This window comes from Falco punctatus (genome assembly GCF_963210335.1).
Source record: "Falco punctatus genome assembly, chromosome: Z".
NCBI lineage: Eukaryota > Metazoa > Chordata > Aves > Falconiformes > Falconidae > Falco > Falco punctatus.
The window spans coordinates 16,664,063-16,689,628 of record NC_137586.1 but is presented as its reverse complement, the minus strand read 5'-3'; the positions used below and the strand labels follow the sequence as shown (position 1 = coordinate 16,689,628).

General features: G+C 38.8%; 1 protein-coding gene and 1 long non-coding RNA gene across 3 annotated transcripts in view; both read right to left on the bottom strand.

Moving 5' to 3' along the window:
- Positions 1-1,796: 1,796 nt before the first annotated feature.
- Positions 1,797-25,566, bottom strand: part of NNT (nicotinamide nucleotide transhydrogenase) — a 47,445-nt gene continuing 23,675 nt past the window's right edge. For both annotated transcript variants that reach the window (XM_080372174.1, XM_080372175.1), the window contains exons 16-22: positions 23,802-23,962; positions 22,883-23,062; positions 17,870-18,029; positions 16,436-16,517; positions 6,293-6,411; positions 5,212-5,327; positions 1,797-3,965 (exon numbers count right to left, since the gene is read on the bottom strand). In XM_080372174.1, the coding sequence (XP_080228300.1) occupies positions 3,816-3,965; positions 5,212-5,327; positions 6,293-6,411; positions 16,436-16,517; positions 17,870-18,029; positions 22,883-23,062; positions 23,802-23,962 (968 nt within the window). In that variant the 3' untranslated portion in view covers positions 1,797-3,815. The remainder of the gene's footprint in view (positions 3,966-5,211; positions 5,328-6,292; positions 6,412-16,435; positions 16,518-17,869; positions 18,030-22,882; positions 23,063-23,801; positions 23,963-25,566) is intronic.
- Positions 20,417-22,876, bottom strand: LOC308056600. Its single transcript, XR_013924886.1, has 2 exons — positions 21,551-22,876; positions 20,417-21,484 (listed from the first exon to the last, which is right to left on the bottom strand). It is a non-coding gene; the product is annotated as an uncharacterized lncRNA (long non-coding RNA).

Genomic DNA, 25,566 nt, shown 5'->3' with positions numbered 1-25,566 from the left:
TTCGTAGATCACGTAACTGCAAGCTCATCATTTTCTAATCAGTGAAATTCCCCTACTTCCAAAAAGTTACAAAGCCAATTTACCAGCACAAAACAAAACTTCATGATTATCAGGACAAAGTAAACAGTGGATTTGCTAGAAACAGCAGCTTTTACAAAGTTAGAATTTAATTTCTGATCTGAGTAATAATGTCGCTGGCTCAAGAAAGGCAAGGGGGAAGAACAGGAAAACATCAGGCCAGGCAGCCCAACTTTGACCCTGTGAAGGTTACACAGCCAGTTTTACTCAACTTCACGAAAGACAAGGCAACTAGGAACAAGCAGCATGATTTTACCACAGGCAAATCACACCTGACCAACCCAACTGCCTTCTATTGTGACACGGCTGACCCTGTGGACACAGGAAGAACAACGGAATTTGCATTCCTTGATTTTTAGCAAGGCCTTTGACACGGTGATGAAAATGATAAACAAACTCTTCTGAGAGGTGCACAGTAACGGGATTAGGCTAGGTAACGCACACAAGTTGCAGCAAAGGAAATGCCAATTATTTTTAAAAACACCCAAAAAAACAACTGTTCACAATGGGAAGACTCAAACATTGGAATAGGGTAAGAGAGACTGCGGAATCTCCACCCAAGAGACCGAGACTCAAAGCCCGCAGCAATTTGATGACACTTGATCTTTTTCCAGCAGAGGGCTGGGCCCAATTATCTCTAGAGGATCCTTCCGAACAACATTCTTCTGTAACTTTAGCAGCACAGTAACTTGTATCAAAAGCAAATATCCATTTTATTGGCCATGGACACACACTGCCAAATGGAAAAGTTCTACCTGCTGAACAGAGATTAGTGTCCTCCACCCTCTCCTTTTGTTCTTGCTGTGGTGCTTTGCCATGACTTTATCAGATTTTCGTAGCCTGCCTGAACCAGGTTAGAGTAAATACCTCTTGGGTGATAATAAGCAGCTGGAGATGGAGTAGAGTGAGTAAAATCTTCACACTAACATTCAGATCCCCAAAAGGAGATAGGCTATGGCTTTGCCATTTGCCAGACTGCAAATCCATATACCGCGGGTATATTCTTCCCAAGGTGGGCTGCTTGATCAAGACAGCTTACTTAATGAATCAACACCAGGTTGCAGCCCCTGAAAGAGACCTCAAGTCTTGGCTTGACCATAGCTTGAAGAAAATATGGAAGTTCCACATCAGACTTGTGCAATGATACAACTGAACAGACTATCAGATGGCTGAAGTTACTCATTTATCACTCACTTTGAAGGTACAAACTGAAATCATCACAAGAACCAGTTTGACGATCTTGTAGAACTTAGTTAGTTCTATAGCAAACTAAAAAAACAACTAAGAGCAAACTCATATGGTGTATCAGGCTCAAAGGGACAGGATTCACCTCACACCTCAGCTAATGGAAAAGGAAGTACTCAGCCAAGTTAGTTCTTACAGCTTTTTTTCTTGCCTTCTGTTTTTTTTTTTAAGTCAAAAAGGCAACACACAGTGGGATCAACTACTCCCAGAAGTTGTCTAACCCTCTTCATTTATTAGAAAACGCTCATAGTGAAGTTGCTACAGTCAGGTGACATCAGTCATATCTAGAATGAGTATTTTAAGGAACCATTCAAATTATAAAAAGAAATATGCATGTTTCACTATGATTCCTTTTCATTACATTATTCAATCTCAACATCCTGTTGTGGCATTTCAATCTCCTAACTCCCAGAAAGAATCTCAGACTACTTACCTACTCAGGAAACACAACAGGAGAGAAAAGAAACAATCAGTAAAGAAAAATTATTGACTTTTTATTAGCACTTCAGAAATTACCTGGTGTTCCATGGTAAAGCACAGTTTTAAACATAACACTGGTACCTCTGAACCAACATAACAGTATGGGTTTTTTCCAAATAGAAAGGGAAAAAAGAAGCGTCCTCCCCTTATTGTTTTTGTTTTGTTTATTTAAGAAAAGCTAAGTATTACATTAGCTACTTATAAGCAGAGACATGTTGCAAACTGCAGTTAAGATATTTCAAGTCTGACAAGACAAGAATTAATGCTTTAGGTTGTTAAATCCCTTCAAATCCCTTTTTTGCTTAGTTGGGAGGGCAAGAGAGAGGATTATTTCCTTGTGTTCCCCCTCTTCCCATTTCCCTCCTATTTTTTGCAGGCCTAAAAGTTGAATAAAATGAAATCAAGAGGCGATACACGCTACATTCAAATACAGCTGCCATGATGTTTTAGATTAAAATTTAATTACAAGTCTTTTCCTGCAGTGTATGACATATCAATGCTTACATGACACTTTTTATTTCAAATTACATAAAAGATATTTGTAAAAAGGGTAGCTTCTTTCATACATTGTTACATTTCTTAATGCATTACCTGTTCAAAGTCTTTAAGTGATCTTCACAAAAACAGAGGTAGCTAAGTAGAAATACTATGGTTTATATGAGGTCTCTATACATGGTGTAATAAAAAAAATGTTTGTTCTATCAATCAGGATCGATTAATTTCAAGACTGACTTCCTAATAGTTTGTCTTCCTCTGATATGAATGCTTTCTAATGCAAGTAGAGCTATTCCTGTTTGGCCTTTGTCGCCATAGACAGTTGCTACATCATTATGTAAAGATGATAAAGTCATTTTATTAGGCAAATATTTGAGTTCCACTCAAGTACATTTAACATAATCAAAACAAAAAAAAAAAGTCGTAATTATTTACTGAAATTATTATGAGAATTTAACAGTGATTTTAATTACATTAGGGAGAAGTCAAATAATCAAAACACTGGATTAAGTTTGGTATGTTTCTGTGCTGTCCAAACAATAGCTTATTTATTTAGAAAAAAGTCTAATAAACTCCAGCATCTTAAATATGTTTAAAAGTGCCTTTTCCAGCATCACAAAAATGTTAATTAAGAAAGCATCATTGAATTTTAAAGTAGCAAATACAGTTAAAAGTCTAAGTGAACACAAACTGAAAGAGTGTGGTCCAAATTCTGTGAACAGATCAGATGTATCAAGATGCTCTGTCTGTGCAGAACTGGACCACATTTTTCCCCATACACTCAAAAAGGCAATGACTGGAAAAGATGGAGAACTTAGCAGCTGCTTAAAACAGTTAAGCAGGGCAAGTAAGCGTACATTTCATTGCCAGGCTTGAAAATGACTTGGTAGGTCCCTGAAATCCCCTGTCTTTAAGTAATGTAAGTGGGCACTACAAAAAAGTAGGACTGTATTTTAAAAAGAATTAACTTTCCTAAAATGTTCCTGATTCACAGCATCCACACAATTCACAAAAGAAACAAAATATTGTTTAGAATCTCAAATCATGTAAGCAACTATATGCATCTGCTCGCATCCATTCGTAATTTTGCTTTAAGTTTTAATGAAATAAATAGTTGTTTCGTCCAGCTTTGGTAAGCCAGAATACAATTTTGGCACAGTATTTTTTAGTGAATTTCCATGACAGAAGTAAAGACAGTAAGGAGGAGGAGCCAATAACTACTTAAAGATTACCACAAGTTATTAGTTCCTGCTTCTAACAGCCCAATGTTAACCTTAAAAAGCACATTTTCATTCTCTAATGTACTGCCTCGTGGGAGACTTAGTCTGAAGCGCTAATGTGCCCATCCTTTCATAAAACCCTACATTTCCTAACCAAACTATATCCCCTAAAAATCAATGCAGTCTTCTCCAAATACTGGCTGCATTGTAACAATAAAAGATTTTTCTAACTCTTGTTTTCCATGACCTCTGTGACAAAACTGTAGTCACAATCATGAGTGGAATATAAATCAGTATTTAGCTTTGATACGATTCCCTGACTTTGGCCTGCAGGGCATCACAAGTCTTCTTAGCATCACCCAACAACATGGCAGTATTGGGTTTGTAGAAGATTGGATTGTCCACCGCTGCATAACCGACTCCCAAAGATCTCTTCATTACAATGACCTGCACAGAAAGAATTCATGCTTGAAACAGCAAAAACCAACCACCACGCCCACACAAAGACAACACAAAACCAGCTGCCACAAAGAAAAGGCAGAGGAAGAGAGATCCCAAACCCAAATAGTGTGCTCACTGCTACAAAAATGTATTTTTAATTTTACAGACAAATTGATATCTGAACAAGGTTCAGAAACATTTTATTGTTAAACACAGTACTGCATGTCAGATGAAGAGACTGTAGACACTACACATCCATATGCTCTTACTTTATTCCATGAAATCAAGTCAAAGCAAGATGGACACTGATGATTGTAGCATAGAAGGGTTTTAAGGTTTTTTTTGTTTGTTTTTAATTATGTTAAGAACCCAATTCCCTGATAGCAACACAATTCAGATCAGCGTTCACATCAATACTTGGTGTAACACTCTCTGGTACTTGTCCAGACTATGACTCTGTATTACTTCATACAGGGAATTTAAATTAAGTTTAAAAAAAAACCCACAAACCTAAAATACATTTCAGCCACTGTTAGCTCTTGATTGTCAAATTAGTTAAACACAGCACCTTCAGCAGAGAAATTGTGAAGCTTTACCAGCTTTGACCATATACATGTTTATTTCTCAAACTGCAACACATAGCTATGCACAAAACCGATAAATGTATGTGCCTGTGACCGAGTACTCGAATGGCTAACCAACAGAAGTACCGGGGCTACAACTGGCTTCAGAACAAGAGATCAAAGATTTCCTATCAAGGAAACTCAAGTATACGCATCTTAGGTAAGTCACTGCTGCTTTCAAAGAGCAACACTGGCAAGGACTAAAGTGTCAGTTCAGTCTGGACAGGCTACACTCTCTACTCATTCATTGTTTGGGGTTTTTTTTATTATTTAAGTATAATACTAATATTTTTATTTCTACCTCAACATTAAAACTGTCAAATTTCCCATAAATGCTTCAGGGTTGCAGATGTCAGCAGAATATAATTTATTCTAATCCCATTTTTAGTAAAGTGCTTTCATTGTTTTCTTCTATTGCAGTCATCATTAGTTCCACGAAAGCACTTGCTGATGATTACAAAATCATGTACAGTGCATCACACTTGCAAAATACTGACTGGTTTGTTGGATGCCTTGCAGAAACGCTTTTCATGGAAACCATAAAAGTAGATTATTATCTTATCCTACAAACCCTGTTTTTAAAAGCATGCTAACTATGGCAGGTGCTAGCACAATTCTTATAATCTCACCTGTTTGGACTTCCAGACCTCAAGAACCGGCATGCCAGCTATGATAGAGTTAGGATCTTCCTGAGCTGCTGAATTAACTGTATCATTTGCACCAATCACAAGCACCAAGTCAGTTTCTGCAGCAAGACAAAAAAGAGAAAACTAATGAAAAATTAACTGAAACCTGAACACTGAGGCTGATGTTCATTTTCATGTTAAAACTGATCTTTAAGAGGCAGAAGATATTTATGGGGACTTCAGTCACAAATATTTTACAAACTTATCAGGTAAGTTATATGTGAGAGTCCAAGTGTCCACCACATACCTCCAGCAAACTGCAAGCATCCACAACCCCATTCCAAGGGAATTGTTAGACCACTGCCATCCAGAAGCTAAATCCTTTGATATTTAAATGTGGTTCCATCACATCTGTGTGTATTTCATACACACATCATCACTTAACAATTTATTTGTGCCTGGCTTTTCCTTGCTCTTTCAAAAAACCTTTTACCAGCAGCTTTCTGATTTTTAAATAAAGACGTAAGAAAGCAAGAAGTTGTCTGTACAATTCTATACTGGCTTGCAAGATATGACAGGGTCAAGTACAACACCTGACCTGAAGAATTAACTGTAGTTTTCCTGTATGTAGCAGTAAGAGAGAAGAGAGACACAGAATTTGTCATTTATTTCACAGCTATAAGCAATTAAATAAATCCAAACCAAACCAACCAAAAAAACCTGCCCTTGGTTCTGGAGGAAACATGTCTGACAAGCCTGTTTAATCTCCCTTTAATATCTACTCTCTTCTGTACTCCTTCATTCAATATTTCCCTTTGTTTTACCTGTCTATACTCTCTGCTTCTCAGTCAGGCTATTTCTTGTACTCCTCTGTGCTCACTTGCCATCAGCTGGGAGAACACTCAGGATGCAAGAGAAAGACCTCTGGTCCTCTGCAGTGGCATCACAACAGGCACAAGAGAAACTGAATAGCCTGGCTGAGATTTTCTATTTTTAAAATGGTTGTGTGATGTAACAACAGAATCAAATAAAAATTGATAAGATCAAATCCAATCTGCTGGAAACTTACAGCTTGCATGCTTACCTGGGAAGTCTTCATTGATCTCATCCATTTCCAGCACAATATCATAGGGAACACCAGCCTCTGCTAGGAGTACATTCAGCTGACCAGGCATACGGCCAGCCACAGGGTGAATACCGAACCTAACAGGAAAGGAAGTTCAACCCCATTAAGGACTGCACACTCTGTTTTATACAGTAAAATTGCCCCCTGTGACCTACAGGGCTGAGAAATGTTTAAGTGTAAACACACACGGGAATTAATAAAATTAAATGGTTAAACCTTAACAATATTGTAATTATTTTCCCAGTGTTGCAGAGAACTGAGTGGGTGGGAAAAGGAACGAGGTCCATAGGTTAGACTCCTCACCTGGAGAGCAGCTGTTCCTTTTCTGCAAAGTTAGAAGTATGACTGATCTAACAGGTATGCAAAAGAATATATTCTTTTCCCAGTAAAGTTAAATAAGCTAGTAGCACATTTTCAATCTTTCCATCATAAGAAGACTCTTTAAAAAAGTTGTTGCATCTGCAAAGTGGCTTTGGAGAGCCTGATGGACACTTCTAGTGGCAACACAGAAGGAACTCGTGGCAAAAAATGCCTAGGAATGCACCACTGTAAGATGGCCCTAGACAGCAATTTTCCACCCAGCAATGGCTTATACCAACAGGCTTTTCTTCGATTACTTTTGAAAGTAATAGGACTATTTCACCGTTCTGACTGGATACAATCATCAGCCTTAGCCATAACACACACAGTAAGCATCTGCATCCTCCTTCCAAATAATACATCTAAAAACTTTTGACAGATACCTTTGATTTGCTTTTTATGAGTAAGCCTTTTTGCTGCAAAACAGCCACCCATATTAATATGCTTTGTAGGTCTCTTACATCATGGAAAAGTGAAAGCACCAAAGAATAAATGAACTGGCCACAACACAACACTCTTCATAAAAAGGCCTAAACACTGTGCAGCCTTCCTGAAGCACAAATCCACTCATAGACCTTGAAATGGTCTTGGCAAATGACCTTACTGACTCAAGTGTCTCTAAGAGAGTATGCGTGGTCACCATGGTCTAACACTCCAAGACAAAAATTATCAGGGACTCTACTTTAAGCACAAGACAACGCTTTTCTGAATTAGGTTAAACATGCCACTTTCTTCTCATGATCGATCTTAGCAGGAGGGGAAAAAAAGGAAAAAAAAAAAAAGCAGGGGGATTGAGAAGATGCAAAGTTTAGAAGCTATACCAGTTCAAGCGTAACAATTTAAGAAATGTTTTCAGAACAGCTAAAAACCAGTTTAGATAGAATACACTGCTTATGAGTTACTAAAAGTTCAGACAGACACACACAGTAGCAGTGGGAATCTTACGGTATGAATGTAGTTCTGTAAGAGTAAAAACCTGACAAAACTCAGAACAAAGACGTTAAACTGGTCTAACTGTAACTCCCAAAGATATATTTTAATTAGAAGCAAATCTACTTCTTGTGGGCAGATTGTACTCTTCTGCTCATCTACTGGCCCTGAATAAACTAGGCATATCAAAGTCTACTCTCCTATGCATTTTCTGTCTTTCCAGCCCTTGGAGCTATCGCCAAATGTCATGCTGACTCAAGCACACCAGAAATGCCTCAGGTCATTGTTGTATATGGCTGAAATTAAATGTTTAATAAGGAAGCTAACATGTACTTTGGAAGAGACATAAAATACCTATGAGAAAACTGTAAACTCTTGGACTTCTGAACAGAAATTTCTGAGCAGAAATCCAAGTCAGTCAGGAATGCAATAAAAGGACTTCTTCAGAAAGGAGAGGAAGACTGATAAATCAGCTCTGCATGACAGACAGACTATCACATATTTCTATTTTCAACTCCACTGCAATGGAAGTGGATAACGCAGCACTGATGGTCCACAAGTCACAGTCCAATCATCACAGATCACTTGTGAATTTAACACTCTGCAAAAACATCCTTAAAAGGGCAACCGAACACTCCAGCAGCAAGACAGCATTAAGACAATGCAAAGATGAGACAATGGGTAACTCCAGCAACAAAATTAAGGACATATGATTAATCCACATAATACCAGATATACTACAATTTTAAGCTCTAGGTCAAACAGCAGGATAAACGCTAGCTTTAAAAATAAATACTTTTAAAGAAACAAAGAGAATAGATTGTATTTGGCTAGTAAATTTTTGGGATCCTGTTGCAAAGGACAATACCTAGAATCAGAAAAAGGTGAGCAAATTACAGGACAAAACATTAACAGCTTATGTTTCACGCCACTCACTCAGTAATATAAACCATGTGTAGTACTGCAGCTAGTCTTCAAGTGTACCAAATTCAATCACTTGCAGTACAGTAAGAGAACTTTTATTCTGAAGTATACTTGAGAAAACCCATCACTACTCTGGCAGTGAAAATATATTTTCCAACAAAATTCTCTTTTGTTTCTAATAAAATTATTTGAGCATCTTTTCAACCAAAGCTACTTTGGCAATACACAAAACAAAATACTCGTGAGGTTTCTATTAAAGACTATATACACATACAATATTATTTCAAGGGCTGGAAAGCCAAAATTTAAGCTGCCAAGAGAATTAATGTCACCTTTGGCTCTTGCCAGGAATGGTGAAGTCAAAGAAAGAAGAAAATAAAGGGGAAAATTATCTTTGTTCAGGAAGTCATGGCATGAACCATCAGCAGCTGGAGACTTCTGACAGACTCTGCTTGAAACCACATACTGCATACTCACAAAGTTTGAGAAAGATGCTCAGACAAAAGCTTTTTGGATAAATACTGAAGTGACTCCCAGAGGTCTGCTTCTAAGAGCCTGTTAACCAAATATGACAGTAACCAGCCAGTACCTCTTGAAACTGGATGTGCAAGTGTGTCAAAAAGAATCATTAAAAATACGTGCTTATCTTCGTTATTTCACAAGATAAATTCTATATGCATCTGGAGAAAAATTAACCTGTCCAATAGAAAGCAGAATTCAGGTAAGCACTGAAACAGTGACAGCCAAAATCCTTGATGGCTCACAACACGTCTAACAAAAGCTGCCTATCTTGCTTCTGACTCGCAACAGCAGCAGTTTGTCAAAGCTATGTGCATTGTGCGTTATGGCAGAAACATTGTCATGTATGCTCTCCCAGATGTTTAAAATACGAACCTCATTCATATTCAAAAATTGAACACACATACAACTGTAAGAGACATGTTTCATGGAAAAAAATGTTCTGAAGTGAAAAACTGCCAAGTTTATTTGGTATATTTTTAATATCAGCACTCCCTTATGTTGGTTTGTTTTTAAATCAAGCCAGAAATCTCACAGTCTTTGGCTTTCTGTTTACATAACATCAAGTTTTCAGTCTACATATACTTTACTCATAACAAAGATTCACAATCATACTGTGTCTGACTTGAAACATTATTCTGGTAATTCATTGAAACACAGAATTCACCGGGAAATTTTTCTCTTGACCCTGACCATGTAATGTAGGGCTGGCTTATCATGCCCAGCTGTCGTGTAACTAAAGTGAGCGTACACCTCCTTGCTGCTAAGCTTCACACCTGAACAGCAATAGTACTAGGCAACAATATCCAGCCTCTCTAACCAGCTTCTTTTGGATACCTTCTAGTTTTAGAAAGGCAACACAGCACACTGAAAAATGAGTTTGTATTTTGAACCTTTTTGTGTAATACAAAGAGTCCAACATTTTATTTTAAATTTAGACTAAATATCTAAAACTCCTGACATACACATCCTATCTAGGACAGCACTTTCCACATCGAGTGCACTTAAATTCAGGGGGTGAAAAAGTTAAAGCAGTTGTCTTTTTCATACCGCCACAGTCAATACTATTTCATTAAAAAAATCACCAGAAAACCTCAAAATGGGAATTACTTTTTATACAGTCCATAAAGTCAGCATCTATCATTACTATAACTGGCCAGATGATGTGCTTGTAATGAATACTGAAAGAGCTAGCATCTACATAACTCAATGCAGAAGTGTGTCACGATCACTTCATCCATGTAAAGATAGGATTCCTGTCATTACGCCAAAGCTGGACAGAGTGACGTAAGTAACATTTGGCTGGTGCCTAATTTAGCTTACTCAACACTTTTAACATTGTATATACAGAGAATAATTTGCCCAAGGGTTTTGCCTCACCTCCTCCCAGCCACATTCACTTTATTTCTGTTTTGACACCTCTCCACCTCTGTTTCCAGTACAAACAATAATCTGTTACTCAAGATTAACGGGGGGGGGGGGGGGGGGGGGGGCGGAACATCAAACAACTAGATGAACTGCGTAGTACATCATTCAGATATTCCACAGCTTGAATCCTGCCATATAACAACAGCCGCAGTGTAGCATGACTTGTACCACAGTATAATGCTCTCATCACACATTACAGATGACTACGTAGATTATTAGCTTCAAAGGACAATAACTACCTTAGGCTTGGTGTCATGTCTGAGGCAACCTATCCCCAGAAACAGTACTTCAGCACGAACTAAGCTCAGGGGCTCTGCTGGGGGCAGGTCAGTTTAACTGAATTAAATTAGTTCAATTAAGCACACTTAAGTAAGTATTGGTAACTACTTCCATCCACTATGGTTTATCACAGCAAGGGCAAGATCCAAATATATGGTATGGACCTTAGCTCAATGCAATAACCCTCCCAAGAATCCAACTGCAAGGAAGAAAGAAGTGTCTGCTTCCATAAAGCATCGCAAACTAAGGTCGCCCAGAGCTCAGCTGGCCCATATGGAACCAATGGCACACCTACAATAGACCCCCAGGAGCATATAGCTATAGCTGCCTCCTTGCAGCAGCAAATCTGATACAGCAAGGTTTGCTAGCTCTCCCTGGCTACACCAAGACAGCACTTGAGCTAACAGATCTGCTGGACTCCATCTGTCCCTCCACCTGCATCATTAGTAATTCAGAACCCACACAGTTAATCCGACTAGAAAAAACAAATGAAGAACTGACACACATGTAGACACTTAGTGTCTTCCTAGTAAGTGCACTTCAGTGTCCTAGCAACTTGCATTAACACATGTTGTTCTTATGCTGCCATTCAGCAGTGACAGTAATTTCTATTTTATACACACCAGAGCCAAGCAGTATGTTAAGACTGGTTGGGAGAGTATCTTAACAGCTCATCCTTTAAATTCTTCTAGATTTTCTTGTAAAGCAACAAAGACTGGTAAAGTTCATCTGTTTTATTTATTAATTTGTACATAAATGTATAAATGGCACCCATTCACATGCTCTGTTACTCATAAGCAATTAGAACAATGGAGATAAAAAAAAACCAAAACCCTAAAAACATCTGATTAGAGCTCTGCCATAGAGGTAGCAACAACAAAAAAAAAAATTCAGGTCCAACACTAAATCTATGCTGTCACATTTTCAAAAACTCGTGCTTCCATGTGCTCAAAAGTAATTAAGATTCTCTAACATCAGAAGACAGAAATCCAAGTCTTTTGCACCTCAAATCCTGTGTTCAGTTTTGGGCCCCTCACTTCAAGAGGGACGCAGAGGCGCTGCAGCGTGTCCAGAGACGGGCAGTGCAGCTGGTGAAGGGTCCAGAGCACAACTCTTACGAGGAGCGGCTGAGGGAACCAGGGGTGTTTGGCCTGGAGGAGACTCGGGGGGGGCCCTTTACCACTCTTTACAACTGCCTGACAGAAGGCTGTGGGCACCTGGGGCTTGGTCTCTTCTCCCAGATAACAAGCAACAAGACAACAGGAAATGGCCTTAAGTTATACCAGGGGAGGTTTAGATTGGTTTATTAGGAAAAGTTTCCTCACTGAAAGGTTGGTCATGCATTGGGACAGGCTGCCCACGGAGGTGGTGGAATCACCATCCCCGGAGGTGTTTAAAAAGTGTGTAGATGTGGTGCTTAGGGACACTGTTTAGCGGCGGACTTGGCAGCCCTGGGTGAACGGTTGGACTTCATCTTAAAGGGTTTTTTCCAACCTAAATAATCTATGATTCTAAGACATCCACCCATAAAAATGAGGTTAAAAAACCCCAAACCAAAACACTAGCATCTTAGTAACTAATTTGAAAGGCTGTTAAAGAGGCAATTTGCATTTCTCTCAACTATGAGTTACCAGAAAAGCAGCATATTTAATTATGAGTTAGGTTTAGAAACTCTATACAAAGCACAATTTTAAGAGTCCTTTCACCCGCAATACATTCTTCTTAGCAAGAATTTTTTACTACACAAAAAAAGCCCCTCATTGTTAGAAAAAGTCTCAGGAAAGTCATACTGTGGCAAAACAGTTAACTAGACATGGACACAAACAGCGTCAATTACTCATGCACCTATGGGAATATATACAGTTAACAGTACTATAATGACACAGAATGGTTATATATCTACATATAAGATTATGATGGAATATAATTTAATTACGTAAAAGAACTCAGAATTTCACAACTAGGGGCCTACAAACAACACAGCATGTCACCAAGGAACTTTGGTGAGATCTTTCAACAATTTCCTCAGTTGTAACTCTGCAGAAATACACCAGTTGCAGAACAGGCATTTCCTCCTCAAGGCCAATGGATTCCGGGGACTACAGGATTCAGCCTATGAGTAGTTTTGCTGTTCTACCCATCCCTCACACGGGAAAACTATAACAAAGGCTCAGCAATACCCAGCTTTCTATGTGATCCTGCTAATGCATTAAAGATGTATTCTGCTGCAAAACTATCTCAAGTAAGCAATGATGTTAGCTATGCAATTTAATAACTAAAAGAGTCTGAAGTTTCCAAACTCTCCCATATTTCTAAATTTAAACCCAGTCAAAGGTTATGCATCATGTTATATAATCTGTGCACTTCACTGAGAATGTTATGGCTATAGGCAAAGTAAATGAAAACAACAGCTCCTCTGGATCAATCGTGAGTCATGAAGCAAAAAAACCCCATACGACAGATGCAATTTTTCTTGGCACAGCATGGGCATTACAAATTGATGACAATAGTATGTCCATGCTGGCACCCCTCCACAGAGGATGTGTGAGTGTCACTACATCTGGATGGTGACCGTACTAGGGTCCCGAGGCACTCCAGGCCAACTGAAACCAGAGGGACAGCAGCTGCACTTAATGAACACCGTGGGAGCTCCGCAAAGTGATGAAAGGCCTGAATTACCACAAACTGTAAATACAGATTTATTTCATTAAATACTAGGTAACCACTGCAGTGATCCTTTCCTGAAATCGACTCATTTCAAGTATAAGCCAGTTATTTCAAGGATTCATTCACATTTCTCCCTTGCAAAGCCAACATAAAAGGCAAACCCATTAATTCTCATTTCACTAAGGCTGATAAAAAACATAAAGCTCACACCCACAGAAGTGCTGAAAGGAAAGCCAAAAGCATGTGACACTCACTGCATTAGCCAAGAAAGGTTCTGTTGTCGCACAGCTAATGGGTCTTCAAAACTTTTAATGCCATTTGGACACACACAGAGCTTTTGCTAAACACAGAAGTAAGGTGTGAAGAGAACTGCTCCAGGAAGCAGATATACCAGCACACACACTCATTTTTCATGTATGCATGAACAAATACATTGATAAAGCAATTTTATATGCAAAATTGCCATGTTCTGCGTTAACACTAACAAGTAACTGCCTATAAGCCCTACAGTAACCCTGTTATCCATCACAACACCTGCTGTAAAACACTGCAAAAACTTGCCCATGACTTTTTAGTAAGCTTAGAAAAATATTGCAAGAAAAAAAAAAAACAAAACACACTGATTGCTAGAATACTGATTCCCAAGGAACGTTACCACCCAATTGAAATAAACACATGGAAATCAGAGAATGAGTTTGGCTAACCAGAATCTGTCAAAATGAAAACCAAGCCTTGACTAATTTTAAAATATTAAGTTACCATAATTGGAAAATAGTTTCCCAAACAATCAGCAAGGCAGGCATAATGTCAGCTTTCCAGTACTTTCAATATCTGTAAGGCCTAAGAAAAATTGAAGGAGGAAATGACTTTTGGCCAATACTGGCACCTAAGAATTATCTCTGCTTTTTGAAGCAGCACTCCAGAATAAATCCATGGGACTGGCCACATGCACTCCAATAATCCTTCCATGAAGTAATCAAGTAAGTCTAATAGCGGCCTTGCTTCCAATAGCAAAAAACTACAGGAACCCGGTAAGTGCAGGTTTAAGTTACTTAATGGATTGGATTATCACAACAGGAGAGGATCAGAGCTGCAATTCTTCACCCTCCAGAAGAGAAGGCTCAAGGGAATCTTATCAGTGTGTATAAATACTGATGGAGGGGAGTAAAGATGACAGAGCCAGGTTCTTCTCACTGGTATCCAGTGAGCAGACAAGAAGCAATGATCATAAACTGAAACACAGGAAAATCCTGGTTTACTCTGAACATTGGAACAGATTGCCCAGAAGGCTTCAAGTCTTCATCTCTGGGGGACTAGGTATTCAAAATCCAACTGGACAAGATCCTAAGTAAACTTCTCCAGCTGACTCTAGTTTGAGCAAGGGGGCTAGCTGAACCAGACAATCTCCACAGATCTCTTGAACTTCAACCATTCTGGAATTCTGTGAAGATTCAAGTTACATCAAAACAGTGACAGACATTTAAACCCTCCGACCTTCCTGTGTTCACTAACTACTTTCTGAACAAATCAGACTGTAGAAACAAGATACCACAACCTTAATGCTTGTAAGAGGCAAAGGGCTATATGTGGTAGCTGAAGTCCTGCTGGTAATGTTAAGATCACATGGACTGACTTACGAGGATTGCAAGGAATGTAACAGGCATAAGATCTACTTTTAACAGAGACACTATATGCAGTCCAGAAACAGGAGCTCTTGAGCATCTGCAAGACACTTCTCATCAATGCACACTGAATGTCTTCAGCTATTCCAGCTGCAGGAGGGGTTAGTAGAAGAGTGAACAGGCAAGGTAAACTGTGGATTCCTAACCTAAGGACACCTAATATTATAGTGTGGTTAATTCTTCTCAGTATTGTTTAAAACATGTCAATCAGAATAAGATGTTACTGTCTGTATATTTTGGGGCTTATATATATAAAAATGTTTCTGTGTAGTAGTAAGCATCACTTCTATCCATGTAAGTCAGTTATCCCAGGAAAGAAGAAAGTCCCATGTTCACGGTGCAGAGGCTGCTACCCAATCCGATCTACCCTTCTACTTCATACCAGACTGACCGCAGCAAACACTTCTCCATACTGCAAGGGGCTTCTCATTTCCTGTGTAGGATCTTCACGCTATTCCTACTGCAAAGCTTTAACTACTCCCCAAGCAGACGAATCCATTTCCCTAGGAAATCAGGACTTAGAAAAAAAATTAAAGCTATTTTAGCCTAGTAAACAATCCCCATTAATGGAGGTTTCTCTAGTAGGCAATTCAAGGCACTTATGTTAGGCCTGTGCTCTCTCCCTGTCGACTACAAGCGTAACAAGTAACTGTTCTTCCTGCACTGAAGTCTGCTCTTGTGATTACTCCTCACGGTAACGTATTTCCACAAATGGTTGCTTTCATAGAGCTCTCCAAGCTCCCCACCTTTAGAAAAGGCTTCTAACTGTTCCCTTGAACACAATACGAAAAGCTACAATATTTTTATTTTTACAAAAAACTTCCTGCTTGTTTTGTACAAAAACACTACTACATCAAAAAGGCAGAGCACACATACCTAAAGGAGCTAACTTACCTTCCAAGAAAGTAAGATTTTATTGCTACAATAAAGTATGACATTTTAAAGCCATTCTTTTTAACTGAACTTCAGCATGACATCAAACAAAACAAAACCAAACAAAAAAACCCAAAAACCTATTCTCCAGCTGCTGGGGTTACCTCCAAAAGCCAATGTTAAGAAGAATGTAAGAAAGTAAGGGATCTTTTACACTAAAGCATAAAATTTCTAGATATTCAGCTACAGGTTAATAAAACTACAGCATTCCTCCGGCTACTATTTCTGCAAGAGGTCAACATAATCATGACTGCTGAAAGAAAAATGAGACCAAAACAAACACTTGTAGGAGATTTTAATGGAATGAGGGGGGAAAAAAAAAAAAAAAAAAAAAAAAAGACAAAAACCTGGAATACTTTTCATCAAGGCAAGTACTTACCTGACATTTTTCCCTTGTTCTCTCAACATCTTCACCAAATCAGCTATGGGGTACTGAGCTTTTGCTGCACATAAGCCATAACCTGAAAGAATTTCCAAGTTTAAAACTATTTTTCTGTTTCGGTGCAGACAGAACAGTTACACACCAACAGAAGCTCTCATAAATAAAAATAAACAAAAAAAATTATAAATATATATACACATACACACATCCCTCTGATACTCTCACATTCACAGCCTAACCACTTTACCTCTTCTTTTTGGTCTCCTGGCCACTAATAATGTAGTTATTTGACCAGCCAAACTACACAAGTAACTTATTTCAGCTTCACAAAATACATGTTCCTTTTTTAAAAAAGGACGTTTCAGACACTGAAAAATTGATAAAGAGGCTACTGTCAGGCTGCTTCACCACCATTATCCTCAACAAAATTATGCATAATGCAAATCTAGTAGTTGAATATGACTTTTAGCAGCAAATACTCTTTTCAGTCTTTCTGTCTGAATTAATTCATCACAGCAACAATGTCCAGGAAGAAAAAGGGAAGTATAAGTTATTAATGGTGTCCTCAAGGTCTGACCACAGCAGCAAGAGGAAAACTCCTTGAAGATGTTTGCAAACTTTGCTGGAAACAAAGGTAACTTCCCAAATTAGAACTCCACCTCACTGATGTTTTTCCCTTGAGCTAAAGCAAAATAAAAGACGACTTTGTTTTTTAGCCACCTTCTCATTCCAACACTAAAATTAAATTTAACACAATAGCTGTAGCATTCAGTTGAAGGAAAGCAAGTCTCAAGCTATTCCCTACCTTACCTCTCTTAACAGGGAATGTGCTATCAAACTGTATGAGCCTACAGCCAACGTAACAGTTTCAGAAAACTCAGGGGTTTGGTTTTTAGGGTTTTTTCTACTTTATTTCCAGTATATATGGAAAACTAACTAAGTTTTACATGGGTTTCTGGCAAATTTTTTTAATAAAACAATGCAGCATCAAGCAAGTAGATGAGAAGTGTAAATAAAATCCTCTCTTTCAGTAACTTAACAGACAGGTATTTTGGTATCGATACCACTGGCATTGTGGTAGTGCTTGGTAACTCACACCACAACAGCTGCACACAAAATTCACCATAAATAAAATTTACAAAAGACAGCCTTTGTGCTGAAGAATTTAAAATCTAAAAAAATACGATGAATTTTGAAGAGACATACACAAGGAAAAATAAAGTGGCATACACATGTCTACACAGAGGAATGACAACTGACCTGGGAACAAAAACAGATTCCACAGACCCAGTCAATATTTGACATACTGAGATGCTGCAGCTGCAAGTCAGGCTACAGTTTTTTAGTTTGGGTTTTTGTTTGTTGGTTGTTTTGGTTTTTTAATAATACATCATCTAAACATCTTGCTGTAGGAGTCAAAGAGTGTCTTACCTGGAGTAATAATAATGTTATTTGCTTCTTTTATCATTTCAATTGCATTGTCCACATTGATTTCTGTGTGGGTTCCGGTAATTTCCATGGGCTTCCCACCAGCTGTTGATGTGGTGCCATACCCCCCTAGAATCACATTTGCAAGGGAACGGTTCATAGCCTGAAAGGCAAGAGGGTTTGATCAGCTAAAGATGAAACAATAAAGGAAAGAAAATGACCACACAGAAAACTTATGAAAATATTACAGCCTTCCTGACAATAGTTTTTATCTGCTGGTTTTGCCCTGCTTACAAGCCAGAGCTTCTCTAAAACAGGGTCCTAGATCAACATAACAGCCAAACATCAGCTTCTAATACACTGCGTTACACATGTAACCAGAGGATAACAGCAGTGGCCCAAGACAAGAGAGAACAAAACACCACAAACAGCAAATATCTTAAAAGGGAGGGATATGAAAGAATGCACAATTGATGACTGATTTTTTGCTTTACATACATATATATACACACCCACACAATTTCTGCAAGATATTTTCTTAAGTTCTTGAACAATTCAACATGTAAGCACAGAACTGCTATATGACAGCAGCTCTTACAGGTAGTACAGAAGCAATGATCCTACAGCACCAAGACAGGAAAGAACGTAACAAAGCTAAGTAGCCACATAAAACTACCCAAATGCTAACTCAAAATAAATTGTAATGAACTGAATGGGACCATTAACTTACTGGCTGAGCACCAAATAGGAACAAGAGATCTTAAACTAGGAGCTTTAAGAGGAGAACACATCCTGAAAATTTGGTTCTGTTAGATACATAGCCAGGAAAAGCCACTGGCTAAATGTTTTCACTGGCATGTCTCCTTGCGAGTGTGGTCCCAAAGCAGTATCTGGAAGTAGGCAAAACTTGTAATTGCAGTAAACAAAACTTTAGAAGCAGGAAAGGAACAGGATAAATTGCTTCTTTAATTAAACATGTGTGTCATACATCTGCTGTGCTAGCTCAGAAACCACAGCAAATTTTAAGAATGGATCTGGAGAGGCACACATACAAGTGAGAGGAAACACCCACACAAAAGTATGCTTCCAAGCATCCATTTTTCACTGACATTTTAAATCATGCAACTCCACAAGTTTTTTGCTACAGCCTAAGATATGCTATTCTGTGAAATTCATCATCTACGAAATAAGCACAACAAAGATACTAGAACTTTTGTTTTTCCTGATAAATCATCACCGTTTCAGATACTGTAAGGAAAACACACAATGGCAGTGAAACCATCATCTTGGTACTGTCTGCAATAGGTAGTAGTTCATATCCTCCAAGAATATGCTGCCTTTGATGTGTATCACAACACTAAACTGCCAAACAGAAAAACAGACTACTTGGTGTATGACAACAGTTAAGCATCTAGGTAAGACAGCCTAGACAGAAAAATACCCTCCTCAGACACTGCACTAAGCTTACAAGAAGCAAACCACTTTCTACACACAACTAAACCAAAAGAACAGTAAGACCAGGCCAAAGAAAAAAAAAGTTCAACTATTAGAAATCTGAGAGCCCACACAAAACAAGCATGAGATCGAAGCACCCTTGCCTGGGTCTGCACCAAAGAGTCAAGGAAAGAGAAGGGAAGTCTGGGAAAAAAAAGGGGGTCGGTACAGAAGGCTTAAAAATGAGCCAAGACTCACCAAGCAACAATTAACCAATGCAGCTATGACCTACTCAGCACACGGACAGTGTGGAAACTCTTCTGTAGCCTCTTCCACCTTCTTTACCACCACAAACATACATGAAGAAAGTACATTCACAAATAATTCAACCACCAGCAAACAGCCCTCTATGCTATGCATACACAGGTGATACTGGCCAGGAGCTTACAGCCCAGGGAAAACCAAACTCTTGATCCCCAAGAACTCCCAAGTCCTTCCACTGTGCCCACAGAAACCACACAGCTAATATAGGTGATGGTCCAGCATACTATTTAGAAGACTTGTCCCTTCTCTTGCTCTGTTTCATCACTCCAATTAATGGTTCTTCTTTGACCTGAAGCAGTTTCTCCGTCCCCAAGCATACCAATTCTAATACTACAGTTGCAATCAACAAGTATTCACTCTGCAAAAAAATGGGAGAAGGATATGCTAATACAATCAAGTGTTCTGAAGAAGACACACTGTGCTAGTGTTTCAAATGTCACAATTCACAGGATGAGCGAACAGTACATGCCTTTGCTTTTTTGATTTGAAGTTCATTTATTTGCCCTTAACTCACCCTACTAGTAGGTGTAAAAGGGATGGATGGAAAATCAAGTAGGTAAGAGCGCAAAACCAAAGTGGCTATCTGAATACATACTATCCAATTTTATAAACTTAAACTTTTAAGAGATTATCTGGATAGGCTTTGGATGATTAAGCTACACTTTTATGACAAGAAGTAACTGGAAATGTTGTAAAAAGGAGGTTTCAACCATTAAGATGTTTCCACAAACACCTTCTCATTTGTACTAGATAAGCTTCAATAAATGTACTGCTTTGGATGGAAGTCATACAGGGGTGGGAGGGAGGGGAAACCTGGTACTTCATTAGCACAGGTTTCAAATGCCTGAAGCAGAGTTCACTGAAACTCTTGAACATCTTTTCTCATGAAATGCAGCTTCAATACTATCACAGTGAATCCCCTCGTTATAACAATGCTTTTAAAAGTAATGATTTCCATTAAAGGAAGTAAAGCAAAAAAGAAAAACGCTGTGCTAGAAACAAGTTATTCTGCTTATTGTGCAGCAACCATACAAAGTAATTTTAATTTTAATTTTAATGGCTGATCAATTGTAATTGTCTAAGCTTATGTAACACAGCATAGTATTTCTAGATTACTACCTCAAAAGCTAAACTTTCTGAAGTTTGAGAAACACAGAGGAAAGCCACTGTCACTGCATACTATTTCAACAATTACTTCCCCAGGCTTCCTATTTACCTAGATTCCTCCAACCAACAGATGTAAATACCTCAAAACTCTTACAAGTGCTGAGAGAAGCTAGCAGTAAATAAACAAAAAAAAAAGAATAGGACAGTAAAATTAAAATGAAGGTACAGAATGACAATGCCTACTGCTAAGTCCATACCCAATTTTCACAAGACTTACAAGAATTTGATCTTTAAACAACATACTTTTCATACCCGTGTTGCTCATAAGCATAATCTTTCTATGACATGGACTAAATCACTGACTGTATACAAATACACGTGTATATATACTTACATCTAAAAAGAAGTCCCACGAGCCACAATCTGATTTCCTTTTGATAAGGATACACAAAATGTTCAAGAAAGAACAAGACTCTTTAAAATTCATACCTAGGATTGTTCATTTGAACTCACCTTCATAAAGCTGCTCCAAAATATTTAAGGTTTTCTGCAATTGTTCCTCAAGAGACCTAAGAATTAATGATACTAAACATTCCTAACATGGTGTAAGAGTCGGTCTAAAGAGAACAATATTGTCTCAACATTGCCAACAGAGACCTGCAGATGGAATGTGGTCCTCATGGACACCAAGACACAAAGACCCTGGGAAAGAGAACTGCACGGTACGAGGAGTACGATGCCATTCCCTGCAACCTGGGACTGAACACCCTGGGAAGGAGAACTGCACGGTACGAGGAGTACTATGCCGTTCCCTGCCACCTGGGATTGAATAAGGCCGCATAACAGCTGTCCAGAAGATGGATCACAACTGTGGTCATAACAACGAACCAGAAAACAATACAAGAACATGCCTCCTGGTCTGAAGCTACCCACTTCTGGGGCAAGCTAACCTGGCTTGAGAGGGCGGAGACTAGCAGAAGTCCATGGACCAGAGGGGGAGCAAGGTGTGTTGCTTGGCATAAAAAGATGCCTTCTTAGCAACTGAACTCTGGAGATCTTCCCCACCAGGGATCACGACAATCAGAAGGACCGACGACCTGGGACCACAGGGATGCCTTGGACCCGTGGTGGTAGCTATAATCCTCTTTCCTTTTCTTTTTACTTTTCCTTTTATTCACTTTCTGTCTTTCTATGGCACGCCGCTTTATGGGCAAACAATAAAATTGTGCTGTTTGATTGAAGCATAACCCCTTGGCGTGGTCGCCTTGATTTTTGTGCTTTGAGATCATAGTTAACAAACCACCACGAGTCCACTGAGTGGACCGTGATACATGGTAACACCACTATGTATCAGCAGAGACACAATAAAAGAGGACAGCTAGGACTGACCATAGAAGAACATCATGACGGGAACAGTGACAATGGCCATACAAGAACACAAGAGCATAAGTGAAACAGAACTGCATTACAGAAAATCAGGACATGGGCAGCTGCTGCACTGTGGACAGTTTTCTTTAAAGTCATTACCCATCCACCTTTGAAAACACGGCACTTCCAAACAATTGTTTTGGAGAAAAGGAGACCATTACTAGTAATACAGTATGACTTATGCACAAAGTTGAAGGTAAGGTTTGCTCTGACACAAACATTGGCATCAGCAATACATTAATGCAAAACTGCTGCCACCACGTGGTACTTCAAAGTAACAGCTCTGAATAAAGTAGCACACTTTCTTACACTCCAAAATCCAAATTTTAAATTATTCTCTAATTTAACTAATAATTTTTTAAAGGAACGCACTACTTAAAGTATCTCCTGCTGATAAATTTTAAATTTAGCTTAGATTTAACAACACTGTGGAGTGATAGGCTAAAAAAACCAAAATGACCAAGCACATGTAATCATAAATATTTCAGTTCAGACTGAAATCTTCAATGTCCAAGTCAATGCATAAGTTTTCCTCAGTTTTGAGGTACCTATCTCTCCAAAACAAAGAGAGATGATCAACATCCAGTCCAACAGTTTCAATCAAGAATTTTCTACTCTGTAAACACCTACCAGTTTGGTCTTCTGATTGCTTATGTTCCTAACAAACATGCTGAATAAGGTTCTTTACTTCAAGAACAAGCACAGTTTCTTCTGACTTCTTACCACACACATGATGTAAGAGAGGATAGCCCCAGAGGAGCCAATAAGTGCACCAACAATGGTCAGCAAGTTGTTGTTCAGTAGGAAGCCCTCAGCACACAAAGCCCATCCAGAATAACTGTTCAGGACAGTAATAACTACAGGCATGTCAGCACCTCCGATAGCTGCTGTTAAAGTGACACCCTGGAAAAGGAAAGAAAATACTTCAGTATAAGCTATGACCAAGGAGAACATGCAGAGAAGACCGTCTGCGTCCAGCACTGAAAAACAAACACCAAGGTACTTAATAATGTATTAAGGTATTTTCAACATAGGAGGCATGAAGCTGTGGCCTGAGATAGGAGTCAGTGGTTCTGGCTTTTGAGAGGAGACAGCAAGGCACTCCACTGTCTTAGTCTTGTGTTTAGCCACATATTTTTACTCACAAAATATCCTACCAGCTCCACGGGACTGTTCATACCCTTAAAGGATTCACAACAGAGCAGTTTTTGCAAGACTCAGTTTACACAATGGTAACATTCAGCACAAATTTTGCAGCAGCTGGTGTGAGTGAACAGAAAAAGTTACACCTGGGGATAGTCTTACTAAGTTATTATCATAACCTGTAGGTCCTCTGCTCTTTTGAGTATTTTAAGGGTAAACTTTACAAAAAGTCTTTTAAAATATCAGTTTGTCATATAAAAGGCTCCATTAAGACATAGCTGCAAAAAGTAATTATATACATACATACCTGTTTTCAGCAACAGTTCTGGCTTACAGCTAGACTTACGAGAGTCAGTGGCTACTTGCTACTGAAAGTTAGCATACGGGCACCTGTGGCAACTGTGACTCGGGATGGTAAAATATAATCGTTACCAGGAAACTTGCAAAGCTGAACAACAAAATGATTATTTGTTTCACCTCCTGCAATTCCCCAACTTACCATTATAGCTGAGAGAGCCGACACAGAACCTAAGCAAGTAATTCCCGTAGTGTAACTAGGATCCATCATGTACGGAAACATTCCAACAGCACTGGCAGCCAACAATCCTGCATTCAATGCATGTCGACCAGGCAGCAGCAGTGGTGCAGAATTCAGGATACCTGCAATCAAATCCATATTCAGAGACTGACAGATATATGCAGGAGGGCCTGTCTCTCACCTTCAGAGAAGACAGAATACTTCAGCAAAAGAAAAATCAAAAAATAAGAAAAAGGGAGGGGCTGAAGAAAAAACAAGCTAGCTGAAGCTGAGACATTGTGCCGACTGAGTATTGCAACACATTCAAACTTCCTCTAGGTTCTCAAATACTCCTGTTTAAACTTGCCTTACTTCCTAATCTCACTGAAGTGCTTCAGAAAAACCAAAAAAACTCTTCTCTTGAAAAGCCTTTTTAAAAATGTACTCTCATTCTAGCCCCAAGTCTTTGCGCGTTGTGTCTGACGCTCTGTAACAGGAAGCCTTTATCCAGAGCTTCTTAGTACTGGTATTCTCAGTCTCTCAAAAACTGTGTGCTTTTGGACAATGTAAATAACCATAAATATAAAACACTCCTGCTTTTAAATGCTTTAATTTCACCAGTACCCTCAGCCACACAGACTTCCCACACTGGCAGAGACTTGAGTGTTCGGTATTCGTGTGCTTAAGTTAAAAAGACAATGACATACTTATTTTTACCCTAGGCTTTCCCCCTCACTCTGCCAACAACACAGCAGAGCATAAAAACGGTACAAGTTTATCTGTTACTTTTGGTGTAACTAAATTACTTACCAAGCGCCTCATCTAAATTTCGCTGAATTCAAGGCAAAGAATGAACTGATGGTCTCGGGACTAGGAGTCGAAGTGTGTGACCTACTACCTCTAGTTCAATAGCATAGACATGCTTATTATTTCCTATCATGCCCACATGAAAATGCAAGGCAGAGCAAGGAAAATGAAATCAGGAGACTGGGCTGAAACAGGCAGTGAAGTTCACCAGGGACATGCGCACAAATCACTGACAGGGTGGAGGAGGCAAGATGGAGAAAAGGAAAAAAAAATAACCACGAAGAAATAAATGAGTAATTACTTAGAAGAAATACATCTGAAATACATACTACTGACAAATCCTTCAAAAGATTATTAGAGAAGACAGCTTTCCATCCATGTCATGCTTTCTCCCTCAATGGCTGGTCTCATAAACACTGAAGAAAGCAAACAGATGTCTCCCAAACGAACTATTGCAAAGCTAGTAACAAGATTAGTAGTAAAAAAAGCTCTAAGCTGGAACTTCTTATTACGGTATTATCTCAGTCTCTCAAAAGCTGTGTGCTTACAAAACCAAAAATAAATGTGATAAAGAAACCTTCAGGTGCTTAAGAATCGGGAATTAGTGAGTAATTTAGAAGGCATATTTACTAAAACAGTAAGAGGTATGAAGCTGGAGTTTGATGGAGTTTGCGTTGTGGGTAAAAAGACAGTGAACTTGAGTCGTTTAAAGTGAAGCAGTCTGAACTGATACTGCAACCTACCTAACTAAATGCAGCCTTCTACGCTAAGAACAACATCCCATAAATATAAGTGGTGCTAAGTGCAGCAATACCAGATTTTCAATTAAAATGTCTGCTCAGGAATCTGAAGTTGTGATCATAAAAGTTCAATGAAATTAATTAGAGAAACAGTGACAGGCAGTGTCTTAACAACGCTAAAGCAACACATTTCCGGACAA